The following is a 16,802-nucleotide window of genomic DNA, read 5'->3' as shown; positions in this document are numbered from 1 at the left end:
GTCTGCTCTCAGGGAGCTCATCAGGATGTAATGATATGATCCCACCGCCACCCCAGCTGCTGGGCGCTAATACTTCATTGGTGGTGGGCTGCGTGTGAATTTGTGCTACCAAACAGAATCAACACATTCTCGCCCTCTCGAGGGGAGCGTAACAGTTATTTTTATAGGTCGACGTGGTTGAATGAATGTTGGCAATTTCACATTTCAACCTGATTCCTAGCCTTCTTTTGAACTACAGCTTCACAAAGCTCATGTACATGAGCTTACGTTTTTCATCTAATCTCTTGTATTTTGCAACTTCTGTCAAGATTCTGCCTTTTCAAACTTGAGCATTTCCTAGCAGCTCTTTTTTTTTTTTAAGATTTATTTATTTATTTATTCGACAGAGATAGAGACAGCCAGCGAGAGAGGGAACACAAGCAGGGGGAGTGGGAGAGGAAGAAGCAGGCTCATAGCGGAGGAGCCTGATGTGGGGCTCGATCCCATAACGCCAGGATCACGCCCTGAGCCGAAGGCAGACGCTTAACCGCTGTGCCACCCAGGCGCCCCTCTTTTTTTTTTTTTTTAAAGATTTTATTTATTTATTCGACAGAGATAGAGACAGCCAGCGAGAGAGGGAACACAAGCAGGGGGAGTCGGAGAGGAAGAAGTAGGCTCATAGCGGAGGAGCCCGATGTGGGGCTCGATCCCATAACGCCGGGATCACGCCCTGAGCCGAAGGCAGACGCTTAACCGCTGTGCCACCCAGGCACCCCAGCAGCTCTTATTTTTAGCCCCTGATTTAGTGATCTCAGCTCTTTCTCTACCAAGGATCATGCTGGTTTTTCTCCCATGATTCTCATGTCTTGATAGGTGGTATCTGCTTATATGCATTTATTAAGTAATAATCTGTTTCCTCACTGTTGTTTTATTTTTATTTAAATTCTGGTTGGTTAACACAGTGCAATATCGGTTTCTGGAGTAGAATTCAGTGATTCATCATCACTTACGTACAACCCCCAGCGCTCATCATAACAAATGCCCTCCTTAATCCCCATCCCCCAGCGAGCCCACCCCCCACCCACCTCCCTCCATCAACCCTCAGTTCTCTGTCGTCAAGAATCTCTTATGGCTTGTTTCCCTCTCTCCTTTTGTTCTTCTCCCCCTTCCCATATGTTCATGTGTTTTCTTAAATTCCACATGTGAGTGAGATCATATGGTATTTGTCTTTCTCTGACTTATTTCGCTTAGCATAATACACTCTAGTTTTATTCACGTGGTTGCAAATGGCAAGATTTCATTCTTTTTGATGGCTGAGTAATATTCCGTGTGTGTGTGTGTGTGTGTGTGTGTGTGTGTGTGTGTGTACGTACACACACCACATCTTCTTCTTCATCCACTCCTCGGTCGATGAACATCTGGGCTCTTTCCATAGTTTGGCTATTGTTGATAATGCTGTTATAAACATCGGGGTGCATGTGCCCCTTCAAATCTATATTTTTGTCTCCTTTGGGTAAAATACCTAGTACTGCGATTGCTGGATCATAGGGTAATTCTATTTTTAAATTTTGTTTACTGTTCTCCAGCCCCACTGTTATGTCGATGACTGATATACTTGCTGATACCCTTTAGCTCTAACCCCTTATTTCCTTACCACCCCGGCCCCCGGCCCTAATCAACTATTAAGCTGTTTTCTGTCTCTATAGATTTCCCTATTCAGGAAATTTCATATGCGTGGAATCATACAGTCCGTGGCCTTTTGTGACTTTGCACAATGTTTTCAAGGTTCGTCTCCGTGGTAGCACAGTTCAGCACTTCATTCCTTTTAGGGCTGAATCATACTCCATTGTGTGGATAGACCACATTTTATTTATCAGTTGTTGGGCATTTGGGTTGTTTCCATTCGGAGCCACTATGAATAACGCTGCTGGGAACATACATGTACAGGTTTTTATGTGGATATGTGGTTTTTGCTGGGGGGGTGTATACCTAGGAGTAGATTACTAGGTCATAGGATAACTCAGTGTTTCCTTGGTCGAGGAACTACCAGCCTATTTGCCTTTTTTCCCCCGAGGTACCTCTTTTGCATGCTGTTTTTGCTCTTCAGCTACAAGTTGTTCATTTTTTCCCATATTCATTTTTTCCGAATCTGACTTCCGGTGGAGATGGCCAGAGTCAGCAGCCGCTGCCCGCCCCACCCCCCAAGCGCCTGCGCATGTCACGTTCCCAGTTTTCCGCAGTTTTGACACCGCACACGTCTTTTTTCTGCTTTGTTGTCATCTGAGGCTCGTCTACTCTGTTGGTTAAATACTAGCGAGGTGGGAACTGGGCCGGCTGGAGGACCAGCTAGGAGGGCCCGCAAGGCTGCAGGTCAGGGGTGGGGGTGGGGGTCCGGGGGAGGGGCTGGAGCTCCTCGGAGGAGATGTGTGCCCTGCCTGGCGCCGCCTCCCTTGATCAGGAAGCAGCTGCATCTCAGAGTCGAAAAGGACAGAGTTTCCAGCCCCTCTGCCTGTGGGTGTTTAAGACCTCTTCCCATTCCCTTCGTCTGTCTGCCCCATGTTGGGACCGCTTTGATGGCGTGTGCTAGTGACAGGCGTGGACTGGACAGGGGGCAGCAGGGCCTGAGGCCCTACTGCGTTCCCTGGGGTAGGCACGCACCTGCGCCTTGGTGTGTGTGCCTGGACCGAGAGAGGTCATCGGGGAAGAACGTGGGACGCTTAATGTCTCCGTTCGGGCTGCTGTAACAGATACCATGACCTGGGCGGCTCATAAACAACAGAACAGTACTTCTCACGGTTTTGGAGGCTGGAAATCCGAGATCAAGATACCAGCAAGGTCATGTTCTGGGGAGAACCCCGTCTGGGTTGCATGCAGACTGCCCTTCTCTCGGGTCCTCACATGATGGAAAGAGGGCGAGGGAGCTCTCTGGGGTCTCTCTTATAAGGGCACTGACCCCATTCGTGGCGGCTCCACGCTCATGACCTCATCACCTCCCAAAAGGCCCTCACCTCCTAATACGTTCACATGGTGGGTTAGGATTTCAGCCTATGAGTTCAGGATGAGGGGGACGACATAGATATCCACCCGTGGCAATGCCCTTAATGGACTTTTTCATTAAGTATAGTTCCAGGAAAATAAACATGTTTTTAACAGTTTAAAATGTGATTTTTAAAAAAAAAACATTTTATATATCTGTCAGAGAGAGAGAGAGCACAAACAGGGGGAGAAACAGGCTCCCCGCTGAGCAAGGAGCCCGATGCGGGACTCGATCCCAGGACCCTGGGATCCTGACCTGAGTGGAAGGCAGCCGCTTAACCGACTGAGCCACCCAGGTGTCCCTAAAGTGTGATTTTAAAAACAGAACAAACTCTATCACAATAGTAAGGGTAAGAAGCATAATAGGAACACCATAGCTAACATTTTTTGCAGCTTGGACTATGTCCAGTACTGTCCATGGATTATCTGACTTCGGCCCCGTGACGGCCCCACGAGGAAGGTCTTGTTACTTGTTCTCGTTGCAGAGGTGAGGAGGCAAGTGGACTTGCCCAGCTCCTGAGCTGGACTCGAACCCAGGTAGTGCAGGCTGGCCCAGCGGCTCTAGCCTTAGTCCACAGGCACTTGTAATCCTGCCTTCTCTTATTTCATCATGTTGCAGACCACATGGGTTGTTTTTTTTTTTATAGTGACCACATACTAGAAATGTAGGCTGAAATCAGGATCTTAAGTCATCATTGGGTCCAAGTTCCTCATTCCTTACCAGGCATGGAATCTTTTCTTTCTGTGCTGGCCCATGTTTATTTTGTCCACTCGTTCATCAGCAGACGGACATTTGGGTCGTTTCTACCTTTTGTCTATGATGACTAAAGACACTGTGACGCTGAGCGTTCATGTATGATCTTGTATGTCGATGTATGTTTTCGTGTCTCTGCATGTATACTTAGGAGTGGAATGGAGTTTCTTGGATGGAGTGTCTGATGATGTCATTGTTCTATGAAGACAAGCCAGACCTACCCTATTGAAACAGTTTCGCCTTTTTATCTTTCTTGCCAAGTGTATCTTGTTGAATTCAAGGAAGTTGGTGTGACGAGTCTGCTAGATTGTGTTGAGTGACTGGCATGCCACAGCTGGGCAAAGCTGACCTCTGGCCGGGGGGGGGGGGGGGGGGGGAGGGGCGCGGGCGAGTGTCAGGTCTGATGGCTTCCTAGAAGGGCCTCTCCTCTCCCCAGGTACAAGTCCCTGTGCCCAGACACCTGGCCGCACTGGCACGGGCCTCCAGCAGAGGGCGTGGAACGCCTGATCCGGTATATCGGCTATACACCGGAGGAGTACAAGTTAGGGAGGTAAGCGGCCAGGAAATCCCCGTTAAAAAGTTCTGTGCATTCATCCATATGCGTTGAGAGCCCGGAGATGAATTTTTAAAGAATTTATGTCGATTTACAAGCAGATACTTACATCCACTCGATTTAAATGCAGCTCTATAAAGAAAAAACGTGTGTGTGCCTGCTCTCGGTACTTTGCTCACACTCAGAACATTCCACAATACTTCTGAGAGCAGCTGGGTGTCCTACACTTCAATTCTGACTCGGTCTCCCCCAGCTAGTATCAGATGCCCAAGATAAGGACTCAGTCCCACAAGGCTGTCTGTCCCCCACTTCAGATGCCAATTGCAAGTCCCCGTTGTCACCTATGCTTCTGATGACCGACTGGATATCTATTCCGCTCAGGACCCCCTCTTTGGGTTCGACTGATTTGCTACAGCAGCACACAGAACTCAGAAAATATTTTACTTACTGGATTACTGGCTTATTGCACAAGGGTAGAACTCAGGAAGAGCCAGTTGGAAGAGATGCATGGGGCGGGGCATAGGGGAAAAGCATAGCGCTTCCATGCTCTCTCCAGGCGCACCCAGAACATCAAACCATGTCCTTTTTGGGGTTTTATGGAAGCTTCATTACACGGTTATGATTGATAAAACTATTGGCCGTTGGTCATCTCTTCAACCCCCAGCCCCTCTTCCCTACCTGGAGGTGGGGCTGAAAGTTCTGAGCCTCTCATCTCAAGCTTGGTTCCCCTGGCAACCAGCCCCCATCCTTAGGTTATCCAGGGGCTTGACAAACATCACCTCCTTCGCATAAACTCAGGTGTGGTGCAGTCGAAAGGGACCTGTTATAAGTAGCAAGCCACCCATTTCACTTTTATCACTTTGAAACTATCTCAGGAACAAGGTCCAAATATTATAACAGAAGATGCCCCTATTGCTCTAGTTATAAGGCTTTGGGGAGCCAGGGCACTAGAATGGGACAAAGACCACATACGTATTTCTTGTTACGAATCACAGTATCACAAGCTCCAGGCGGTTGGAAGGGTGTTGGAGGAGACGAAGTTAGAAAGGAGCCCTGTGTTCTATACCTGACCTGGGGCTGGGTTGCACATCTTTGCCTGCAAAACGAGTTTGCCTGGTCTTTTTATTGTTCAAATGCACGCGGGACCTTGCAGAGGGGGTATCAGGACTTACGTGAAGTGAAAGGTCCTGTGGCATCCCAGAAGGTGGTGTTCTAGAACTCTGAGCACATTACTGTAGCTGTACTTGTCCAGGAGCAGGAGGACTTTCATACACGTTGAGAGCATTGAGACAAACTCAGTGGGGTGAACCGGGAAGATTTTAGTCTGTCCTGTTAGTCATTTTGGTCAGGGTTGATGTGGTGGTAAGGAACAGTGCCCAAGGATGTAGACGGGCATTCCCAGGCTGCAGAGAATTTCTGCCTCTGAATCCATTGATGGAATTTGCCTGCCAACCCCTAACTCCCCTAACTTCTATATAGCCCTCTGTGGCCACCCTGGTCCCTCTCCATCCTTACACTTCTGTCCCCGGCCCTGCTTCGAGAATTAGTTACATTTCCAAGCCAGATCCCTGAGGGGAATGGGGCTTAGCACATCCTGAGGGAGGCAGATGGTGGAGGTCTTAGGTAGTATCTGTCCCCATTCCCTCCTCTGGGATGGGAACGTGGGATCACGTGGCATGAGGCATTGCTGCCCCCTGGTGGCTGCCCTGGGAAGTTTTCCTCACAGGGTGGGTAGGGCAGGCAGGAAGTGATGGATATTGATGATTGATCTTTGCTGGTTGATGGGATTTTCTTTTAAACTTAGACTCCTATTCCTTCTCATCAATTTTCAAAGCCCAGAGAAGTAACGTCAGGTTAAATTGGTGTCGTAGTTTCCTGAGGCTGGATAGCAAAGGACCACGGACTGGCTGGCTTAGAACAGGAAAGTACTCTCTCACGGTTAGTTCTCAAGGCGCGAAGTCCAAAATCAAGGTGTCAGCGAGCTCTGCAGGAGGATCCTTCCTTGCCTCTTCCAGCTTCTGCTGGCTCCTGACATTCTTTGGCTCGTGGCCCCATCTCTCCAGTCTCTGCCCGTCTTCAGACGAACTTCCCTGTGCGTGTGTGTGTGTGTCCCCTTTTCTCTTATAGGCACACACTCATTGGGTTTAGGTCACCCCTAATTCCATACCATCTCCTGTCAGTCCCTACCTTAATGACATCTGCAAAGACCCTATTTCCTGATAAGATCACTTTTTTTTTTTTTAAGACTTTGACAGTGTGAGAGAGCACAAGCAGGGGGAGCAGCAGAGGAAGGGGGAGAAGCAGGCTCCCTGCCAAGCAGGGAGTCTGATGCAGGACTCAATTCCAGGACCCCGAGACCATGACCTGAGCCAAAAGCAGACGTTTAACCAACGGAATCACCCCGGCATCCCTAAGATCACATTCTGAGGCTCTGGGGGAGGGGACACTATTGAAGCCAATGCAGGTGGTAACCAACCAAATTAATCATGACAACAATCTCTCTTTTCACTTCTAGAACCAAAATATTCATTCGATTCCCCAGAACTCTGTTTGCTACTGAAGATGCCTTTGAATTTAGTAAACATCAATTAGGTATGATTTTCTCTGTCCTGACTTCAGTAGAATGTGAAATGAACCAGCTTAGCGGGGGAGACGCCTTACCAGGGTGTGCGATGCAGCGTCAGAAGCGTTGGCTTTGGAAACCAGAACAAGATATGGGGTTATGATAAGATATATGTTTGCCTAAATGTGCGTTTGGAGGGCAGTCATGGGTGCACACGGACACTTAAACACTGGATTCTCGTTAGGTTCTCGTTAGGACCCAACTCTTGGGCCACACCAGGGCCTAAAGCTCAAATGAAGCTTTGAAAACTTCATTCCGAATGGGTATCTGATGTTGGAAGGTGTTGCTTCAAAGCCTGCAGCTGGGGGGGGGGTGTGAACAGTGAATGAGGAAAGTTGTGGGGTAGGGGTGGAGGTGGGGCAGTGCGAATTTTTTTTTAACTACTGAAGTGGAGTGGAGCTTCTCCCTTGAAATCTCAACTGCTCTGTTGAGACATACACTATTAAGTGATCTGAGTGCTTGCTGCATATTAAGTCCTCTGCACTCAGGACCTCAGTGTGTTCTTAGAACAAATCTGCGTGGCCACATTATGTCCACTTTACATTCTGGGAAACTGAGGTCCAAGATGTCGGTAAATTGCAGAAGGCTGTGCAGCTAGTAAGTGGCAGAGCTGGGGTTTGAACCTGGGTCTCTCTGGGTTCGGGACCTGGGCTTGTAACCACTGTGCTTACAGATCTCATTTATTTTTTGACCCTGACAGCAGCAAGCACTGATCCCAGGACCTGGGACAGTGCAGGTGCTGGCTGCAGGTGGGGCAGGGGGGCACTCAGTCAGCATTACTAATCAGCCCCCGGGGTATGGGATGCCGCTGGTCTGCAGTGGGGGGGCAGGGGCGGTGGGCTTGATGAGCTTGGCCTGTGGTGGGAACTGGCTCAGCAGGTGGAGGGGGAAGCTCCGGGGTGAGTGTGCGTGTGGCCCCGCATCCCCAGGTTCACACTCCTCAGCAGCCACGCTGCTGTGCCCTGCAGCTGTCTCCACCGCCCAAGCCTGCACACCCATGTGCGGCATGTACTTGACACCTGCCTTGAGGGTTGGGTGTGCGGATGAAACAGTGCCTAGCCTGGAACCTGGGGCCCACCGGCCCTCAGCAGACCGTGTGGGGGGCTCTTATCACTGAGTCTGTTCTTTACCCTGGGGGAGGGAGCCAGGAGCTTCTGGCAGCCAGGCTTCCTGTACGCCCCCCACCCTGCCCCCCGCACCAGTCCCTGGGTCAGCCGTCAGCTCTGCACTGCGCCACCCCGAGGCCCCTTCTGACCTCCCCCCTGAAGAGCACAACTACAGAGTTGCAGAGCTGAAAGCCGTTTCACCAACACTTTTATCTTCAGTTGCGAGGATCCAAGCCAAATACAAAGCCTGCCTAGAAAGGAGAGAGTATGTGAAAAAAAGACAAGCAGGTAAGAATTAAACAGAAACTTGCCCGTTTGCAGAGCCAGAGCTCTGCCCTCTCTCTCTCTCTCACCCATGGGGCACCTGGAGGCAGAGGCTCTTTGTGGGTTCTCTCCCCCTGCTGGTCCTTGAAACCTGGGTGTGGCTCATCTTTATTCTATTAACCCCAGGTTGTAACGTAGTGGCCCGCATCAGTCCCACCAACGTGGCTTATTTGATCCACAGCATGTGACCATTTAAAGAATCATTTGTTCAAAAGGATACTAACCCTGGGAGTACCCGGGAACCGTCCCCTGTGGCTTTCCAGTCTTTTCTCAACCCCGCACCCCCCATCCCTCTTCTGAATTTCGCCTTTATCCTTCCCTTGCTTTTCTCTATAGCTTTACCATTTATGGATGCATCACTAAACAATATATTGCATGTTTTGAATTTCATTAAATTATACCATTTGTATTTTTAGGGACATTTTTGTTCCTGAATTCAACCAGTTAGCGTTGCGTAGATTTGGTCGTTTATTTTCATATAAAGCTGCATAGATCGCACGGTATCAGATGTTGGCAAGCTTTTTCTTCAAGGCCAGATGGTCCTTTAGACTTTTGTGGGTCATCTGGCCCCCGCCACAGCTACTCAACTCTGATGCTGTAGAAGAAGGTACTTTAGGCAATACATAAATAAATGGGCATAGTCCTGTTGCAGTAAAACTTTATTTACAAAAACAGGTGGCGGGTCTGAGGGCTGTAGTTTGCTGACCCCTGTGCTGTAGGAGTCTACCACAATCCAGCCGTTCCCTTGGTGAACATGTGGGTTGTCGTAGTTGTTTTTGGAACTGAAACAGTGCTGCTATGAGGAACAAAAGCTCTATTTCTTTGAGACAGAGAGGGAGAGAGCGAATTTCAAGCAGACTGTGCTGAGCGCAGAGCCTGACTCAGGGCCTTGGTCCCACAATCCATGAGATCATGACGTGAGCTGAAACCAAGAGTCGGATGCTTAACGAACTGAGCCGCCCAGGCGCCCCAGAAAACATTTTTAAACAATCTGGATACTGAACAAAATATGAAAAGCATTTAAAAATTGGGAAACAAGCCCGAAATCTCTGTGTGTCCCAATTGACGCGTCTCGGTTTTTAAGTGTGGACAACTAAAGCACACACTGGACGAGACAAAGCAAACGCAGCCCCACGACCACCGCGTGCCCCTCAAGACGACCTGGGGAAACTGACCCCTCACGCAATGTCAGGGCCCTCCTCGAAGCTTCCTGCAGCACTGCCGGAGTTCCTCAGACGCCTGGCCTGAGCACCCCCAGATAGGAACTCGTGACACTCAGCAACTTTCCATCCCGGGGGCCTGCCGAGTGCGGCGGTGGGCGTCCAGGTGTCTGGGAGGGGGGTGAGCGATTCTGAAAAGAGCCTTTTAAGTGTGATTGCACTCAGCCTCTAACACCAGCAGTGAACTCTTTCAGCCATCAGACTTGAAGCGCACTGGAGAGGGGCCCTGGCTCGGAAGGCGGCCCAAAGGAGAACGTGGGCTGTGCGGACCGTGAGGAAGTGAGTTCCCTGCAGAAGGTGATCGTGGACTTGGTTGAGTGCTTTGGCTCCGTGCAGAAAGCTAAGCTTCCCTTCTGGATGTCAGGCCTTAGGGATTCGGCTCCACTGCTCTCCTCTGAGCTGCCTAATCTGACGGTGATCACAATGGCCATGACGCTTGTTAGTTTCTTAGTTCAAGTCTCAAGGTCAGCGGCTAGTTGTTGTTAGCAACTAATTCAAACTGCTCAAAACAAAACAAAAAAGAGTATGGGTGAACTAGAACCTATCTTTAGGGCAGACTCGACCTATGGGCTACGTGACTGTCGCCCTGCGTGGCGACCAAAGCAATCTCCACCATTTTTGGCCTCCTTTGAAATTAAACAGGTGGAGAGAATCTCAGGGAAGAAATGGGCCAGAAAACTAACAAAACGCTTGCCTCTTTAGGTTCATAAAGGGATTCATCAACCGCAACAAACCCCTCTGCCCCGACAACGAGGAGTTTATCGTGTTCGTGCGGAAGAATTACATCTTGAATCTTCGGTATCATGTCCCAAAGAATGTCTTGGATAAGAGCTGGCTGAGGCCTCCTGGCATCTTGGAAAATGTGAGGACCGAACGGGGACTCCTGTTGCAAGTGACTCGGGCACTGATGGGGCTCAGCTTTTGCGTCTTCACGCAGCCTCCCTTGGCTAGAAAGGGTTGCCGTAGCAAAGCGTTGCCTTAGCAAGGCTGTTACACAGGGAAATGTCACTCCTTTGAACTCATACTCTAAAGCCAACAGGTCTGTTTGCACAGAACGTTTGTGAATAGTTCCCATCCTTGATGTAGCCTTCCCGATGGCTTTTAATGACTGTCACCTGAAAAGTGTTTCTCAAAAGATGGTTCCGAGGACCCTCTGTCTAGTGCACAGTGGGGGCCACTGTAAGATCCTGGGTCCCAGCCTGGGTCTACTGAGCATCTCTAAGAGTCACCCCCCCTTTTTTTTGCCAGATCCTCGGATGACTCAAACACATTGAAGTTTAAGAACCAGTAGTTTAGGGGTGCCCGGATGGCTCAGTCATTAAGCGTCTGCCTTCGGCTCGGGTCATGATCCCAGCGTTCTGGGATCGAGCCCCACATCAGGATCTCTGCTGAGCAGGGAGCCTCCTTCTCCCTCTCCCACTCCCCCTGCTGTGTTCCCTCTCTCGCTCTCTGTCAAATAAATAAAATCTTAAAAAAAAAGAAAAAACCCACCAGTAGTTCAGCAACAGTTAGCAACAGAAAAGGTAGTGCAAGATTGGCACATGAGCTGCCTTCTTGGGAGTTTTAAATACTAATGCTGCACTTTGATTTTTTTAAATAAAGATTTTTATTTATTTATTAGAGTGAGCACAGGCAGGGGGAACGGCAGGCAGAGGGACAGGGAGAAGCAGGCTTCCCACCGAGCAGGGAGCTCGACGCAGGGCTCGATCCTGACGTGAGCAGAAGGCATGTGCTCAACCGCTTGAGCCGCCCAGGCGCCCCAATGTTCTCTACATGAGACTGGATTCAACTGTGCTTTCAACGCTCTGTCTTTGCGGCCACAGCCCAAGAACTGGGTGTGAGCGAGGCAGGTGGGACAGAAGTGTGTTCTCCACACAGGCATCGGACCTGCTCAGGAAAATGTGCACAAGGAACCTGGTCCGGAAGTACTGTTGCGGGATCACGGCCGAGAGGAAAGCGCTGGTAGGGATGGGGGGAGCACGGGCAGGTGGCAAGGTGGGGGAGGGGCCGGGGCTGGTGGTGCGCGCCCCGGGGCTGGTGGTGCTCACCTGGGAGCCGAGGGGCGCACTGGGCCCATGCCTTGTATGTGTGTTGAGGATTAAACACACCTAGGCCACTTGGCGCAGGGCTCTGGCTCCAGGGCAGCTGTTCTAAGTAACGCTGCTCACATTGTTGCCCTGGGAACATGACCCAGGTGGTCCCCTACGCAGCCCAGAAGGCAGGACCCTTTCTCTGCTGCAGGGTTTGGTTTATGCTTTCTGCAGGTTGGCAGACTTTTTCTGTAAAGCACTAGAGAGTAATATCTTGGGGTCTACGGGCCACATGATCGCTGTTACAATCACTCCACTCTGCCAGCGGACCACGAAAGCTGCCAGAGACAACATGCGCGGACGGCAGAGCCGTGCTGCCAAACCCCCCCCCCCCCAGAAATTAAAACAAACAAACAAACAAAAACCCCAAAAAACTTACAAATAATGAGCAGCAGGCTGAATGTGGCCCTTCAGTTGTAGTTTGCGGATCTCTGACCTAGAAGGAAGGACTTGCTCTCTGAAATTCAAAAATTCCACTTCTGGGAAGAGCGTGCGAGAGACCGGCATTAAGTGTCAGCTCTGGTCTCTGCCGGTATAATTTTTAGGGCATTTTGGCCAAAGCCTGGAACGTGTTGTGATTTCTGTGCCAAAGGAGGACGAGGCTCCTACAGCTTATCCAGAAAGTAAGCCATCCCGTGGACCTAAGGGGCCTCTGTCCCAAGGGTCCCCGTGGCTACCACGCTGCACTTCCAATTCTGTATCATCAGATGCAGCAAAAGGTGGTTACAAGCGAACTCTTCAGGGGAAAGAAAGAAGGTTACGCAGAAGTCTTAAGCCAGCCCTTTGCCAACAGTCGGATCGGTGAGTACATTTTTCCATCTGTACACTCGCTTCTCCTATTTTAAGAGTTGAAAGACGCTGCCTGACTCCATAGCATTTCCTGACCGTAGCTGAGGTCTTGGTCATGGAGGGGCGTAAACCCAGCAGCTGCCAACGCACCAAGATGGTATTTAGTGATGACTGGCTGTGTTCTGGTTCCCTCCCCAGATGAAGGAGACATTAATCCCAAAGTGCTTCAACTCATTAGCACGGAGAAAATCCAGGTAAGGAAATGTGTGTCCTTGGGTCCAACAGGATTCCCTTAACAGGGTCTGTTTACTGTATGAAGACTGCCTGGAAGCAGGGCTGAAATGCAGGGCGGGGTGGGGGTGGGTCAGGCGCTCGACTGTAATGCGCTGGGTATTAACGAAGACTGTGGGCCCATGTGACCACTAGGTATCCGTCACCCTAGAAACTGGGTTTGGTTTTCTTTCTTTTTAAAAAGACTTTATCTGAGAGCGAGTGAGTGAGCGAGCATGAGCAGGGGAAGGGGCAGACAGAGAAGCAGACTCCCTGCCGAGCAGGGAGCCTGATGCAGGGTTCGATCCCAGGACCCCAGGATCATGACCTGCGCCGAAGACAGACGCTTAATAGACTGAGCCACCCAGGCGCCCCATGGGTTTGGTTTTCTATGATACTGAGTGAAACGCTGCCGTAAACGTCATCAGTGCACACCCCCTCTTAGAAGCAGTGTGGCAGGGTGCCAATGCGGGCTTCATGACTTAGCTGCCCATCCGGGCAGGTTCCCTGAGCTCTTGCTGCCTCTGTCCTTCTGTGAGTAGGGATGGTGGGGGTACGGAGAGGCCGAAGGGGTTGATGGTGGGAAGCGCTGTGTGGTAATACCGGTTTGTCTGAGCCTCTCTTGGTCTGAGCGCTTGAAGGAACTGGTCTTAGCAGAGTCTGGAGTAAGAAGGAACTCCGTACTCCGCCCTCTCCCCCCACGAAGTCACCCTGCCCTCCTTGCAGTACGGTATCCCGGTCATTAAATATGACAGGAAAGGCTTCAAGGCCCGGCAGCGCCAACTCCTCCTTACCCAGAAAGCGGCTTACGTGGTGGAGCTTGCCAGAATCAAGCAGAAAATAGAATACTCAACCCTCAAAGGTAAGAGGCAGGCTGCCTTCAGACCATTCACTGGGTTGACTTAGCTCCCGGGGAACACCAGTAAGGAAGGCGCTCTCCACAGGAAGACAGAAGTGTAGGGTGCCCAGAAAGCCTGGGGCTGCCTGGGGCCTGGCCTGTGACGCTTTTTTCTGGCATAAATGTCAGCGGCCGCCCTTTCCCCCCAAGTATCTGGGTCAGACAATAGTCCCCTTCTCCGATGACCTATGTTTTATTCTAAGTGCAACCCTTCACAGCCTCGTAGCATGCTGACTGCTGGGCTGTGCCCTTCATCCTCCGGGGCCCAGCGAGGAGGGACAGAGCGTGGGGTTGGGGTGCCCCTAGGTACACCGCCTCTTTTTTCTGCAAGATGTCCAGTTGTTCAGTTCCTGGTCCCTCACTGTGGGATCTGTCCTAAGGTGTCTCTACTAGCAGCCTCAGTGATGGCATCCTGGTCATTCACGTCTCGCCGGAGGACCACAAACAAAAGGTAAGTGACGGCCACCAGTGTCTGCTGGAGGAGGGAGACCCTGCCACGCTACTGAGCTGCCCGCCGTGAAGCCTCCGTATGGAAGAGTATTTTTCTCTGAAGCCACTGCTACCGCAACTGCCATGTCCTCTCCTCGCCAGGGGGATGCCATCTTACGGTGTGAGCACGTCTTCGAAGCAGTCACGAAGCTCGTCGTGCTGCTGAAGAGGGGCAATGTTGTGAATGTCGTCCAGGGAAGGTAGGTGGTTTCTTCAGTGATCGCTCGTTCACCAAGGCAACCGGCACAGTTCTCCAAGGAGGGACCTCGGGGCCGGGGCAGGTGACAGCCACACCTTTCCTGATGAGGCCTGTTGTCTAGGACAGTTGGCTGAACACTGTGGGCCGCAGCTTGGCAGGCTGCTTACCACTGAGGAGAGGACAGGGGTAAAATTTCTTTAGGACATAGAGGAAAAACACTTGGCACAGAGGGTGCTCTTATGTAAGTCTCCACGCTGAAGGAGCTGCCAGGTTTTGTTTCACGGACACAAGGTGGCTGAACAGCAGGCCCAGTGTCAGCTGGCTGGTCAGGGGCGGTGTGGGGGTTCCTGAGGCTGAATCAGGCACAGCACCATCAGCGCTGTTCTCCCAGAGCCCCCATGCTGGCAGGCTGACGCCCCACCCCTGCTGCTACTGCTCCTAGTGGGTCTCAAGCCACTGTAGGCTGATGAGCAAATTCCTATGTGCAAAAGGGAGAGACAGTGGGGAGCGCTCTGCTGGATCTCAGGGGAGACCTGGCCACCCCATGAGCGTTTCAGGACCCATGCGGGTGGTTCTTCAGATGGCAGATTGGCCCCCTGAAGAACTGAACATGCTCAGGTGATTTGGGAATAGCCCCCAGAACACGTGGTAAAGTTCCCAGCTGTGGCCATGGTTGTCTTTTGAGGACTCAAATGTGCAGTAAAACTCTAATAATACAAACGGGAATTTGATCTTGAAACTAGTAAAGCCCCATAAGTGAGTTTCTCTTGTAGACAGAAGGTGAAAAATAGAACGTTCAGTAATTGATTACTTGGTGTGTTTTCAGTTTACAGTTTTATATCCGTCCTGGAAAAAAAGGCACGATTGTTTTCGACACAGGACCGGAAGAACAAGTCTACAAAGATAAAAACGGACAGTTAACAGTGGTGAGTGGCTGTGGCGGGAGGTGTGTTACTTGAGACTATAGATTAGAATGAGACCAACGGGAGCCCTCCTCTAGACCGTTCGTGTCTCCCTCTATGCCCGACTCTACATCAAGACAACCGGAAGGGATGGACGCCAGAGACACACACTCACGGAATGAATGGGTTTGGAGAAGGCAAGTTGACCTCCCATGTGTAGGTGTTAGTGAACAGGGCGGTGACGTTAAATCCTTCTCGGTTTTAAATGCTGAAGCCAACTTTACACTGGATGGCAAAGGCCTTAGGCCTTATTGTGTCTCCGACGATGGACTCTCCTGGTGAGCTTCAGAAAATACCCGTGCCTGAGTCTCGGCCCTGGACGCTGTGATGTGACTGGTGGGGGAGCCATGTCGGGTCTGAAGAGCATAGCTGACTGCTGTCTGGTTCAGTCCAGGCTGGGTGCTCAGTGCTTAGTCCTCCCTGCCGGTCCCACTGTGCTGGGCCCGGCATCCCCACAGCCCTCGCTGGCAAGTAGTACACAGGGCTTGTTTGATGCCATTTTGCTAGGAAATGACAGATTAAAACCTGAGGGGCTGAATCTTTCAGATGTGTTTTGTAGGTGCACCCAGTAGTATTACCTAATACAAACAGTCTGTCAATATACGGGCTGTCTCGTACATACTTATATTCACATCCCCTTAACTATGAAACTCTTTGTGGGTGTAAATGGTACCCAAAAGGCTTTCATAACATAATTGCCTCTGAACTCCTTCAGGGAGAAGTTAAAATCTTGAAGTATCATTTCATATATAACCTATCAGGTGATTTGTCAGTTTACATGCTGTCTTAGGGGTATGACATTTAAGAATGATTTTGCCTTGGGAGTCACACAGCTTGTCTGCCTGACTGGCTCGGGCTGAAGATGCTAAGCAGTCTCAGTGAGTCCTTTTTCTAAATGCCCTTTGTCTCAGTGGCAGGTGGGGCAGGCTTCTAGAAGCTCGTCCACACCGCTGCTGGGTCACAGAAGGTCTCTAACCTAAGTGTGGGCACTCTCCCAAGGTGTCAGTCTGCACGAAGTCCTCCTGACCGCTCCCACGGCCGTCTCTGCTCTGGCTGAGGAAAGCACCCAGGAAGCCGGAGGCTGTGCAGGGAGCTACACCTTCAAGGAAAGCGGTCCCAGCAGCTCTAGGCAAAGGAGCACCTGTGAAGAATCGGAGTGGCATCTGCCTGTCTCCCGGTTCTCGGCGGCCCTGGGGCGCTAAAGGAAAAGGTCCTCTTCAGGGGCCCCAGCTCCAGTCACCTGCGGGGATGGGTTTCAATGTCCCTCCCATGTCCTTCCCTCGATGGGTACCTGAACGTGTCCTCACAAGGCGGGCACCAGACCCTCCACCTTTGCCAAGCTGCCCCGGAGGAGCAACGACGGAGTATATACATGGTCTGCGAGGGCGTCCTGGTAATTTCATAAAGCAAAATTCAAAATCTGCAGCTTTAATTAAATGGAACTTGGGTTCCATATGGGGAGCTGTAGCAGAAATGTTAAGGCCTTGGGTGTGTTTGTTTCTTTCTCCCC

The 16,802-nt window shown here is 50.8% G+C and overlaps 1 protein-coding gene across 1 annotated transcript in view; it reads left to right on the top strand.

Annotated features, from left to right (window-relative positions):
* The window catches only part of MYO1H (myosin IH), a 44,499-nt gene extending 28,005 nt beyond the window's left edge, over positions 1-16,494 (top strand). Inside the window, exons 19-32 of the mRNA XM_057305724.1 lie at positions 4,206-4,319; positions 6,838-6,914; positions 8,271-8,339; positions 9,790-9,874; positions 10,298-10,457; positions 11,474-11,557; positions 12,393-12,486; positions 12,673-12,728; positions 13,471-13,606; positions 14,023-14,093; positions 14,234-14,331; positions 15,157-15,256; positions 15,507-15,570; positions 16,292-16,494. Of these exons, the coding sequence (XP_057161707.1) occupies positions 4,206-4,319; positions 6,838-6,914; positions 8,271-8,339; positions 9,790-9,874; positions 10,298-10,457; positions 11,474-11,557; positions 12,393-12,486; positions 12,673-12,728; positions 13,471-13,606; positions 14,023-14,093; positions 14,234-14,331; positions 15,157-15,256; positions 15,507-15,570; positions 16,292-16,494 (1,411 nt within the window). The remainder of the gene's footprint in view (positions 1-4,205; positions 4,320-6,837; positions 6,915-8,270; positions 8,340-9,789; positions 9,875-10,297; positions 10,458-11,473; positions 11,558-12,392; positions 12,487-12,672; positions 12,729-13,470; positions 13,607-14,022; positions 14,094-14,233; positions 14,332-15,156; positions 15,257-15,506; positions 15,571-16,291) is intronic.
* The last annotated feature ends 308 nt before the right edge of the window (positions 16,495-16,802 follow it).

This window comes from Ursus arctos, unplaced genomic scaffold, assembly GCF_023065955.2.
Source record: "Ursus arctos isolate Adak ecotype North America unplaced genomic scaffold, UrsArc2.0 scaffold_34, whole genome shotgun sequence".
Classification (NCBI taxonomy): domain Eukaryota; kingdom Metazoa; phylum Chordata; class Mammalia; order Carnivora; family Ursidae; genus Ursus; species Ursus arctos.
This window is presented reverse-complemented; position numbering and strand designations above follow the sequence as displayed.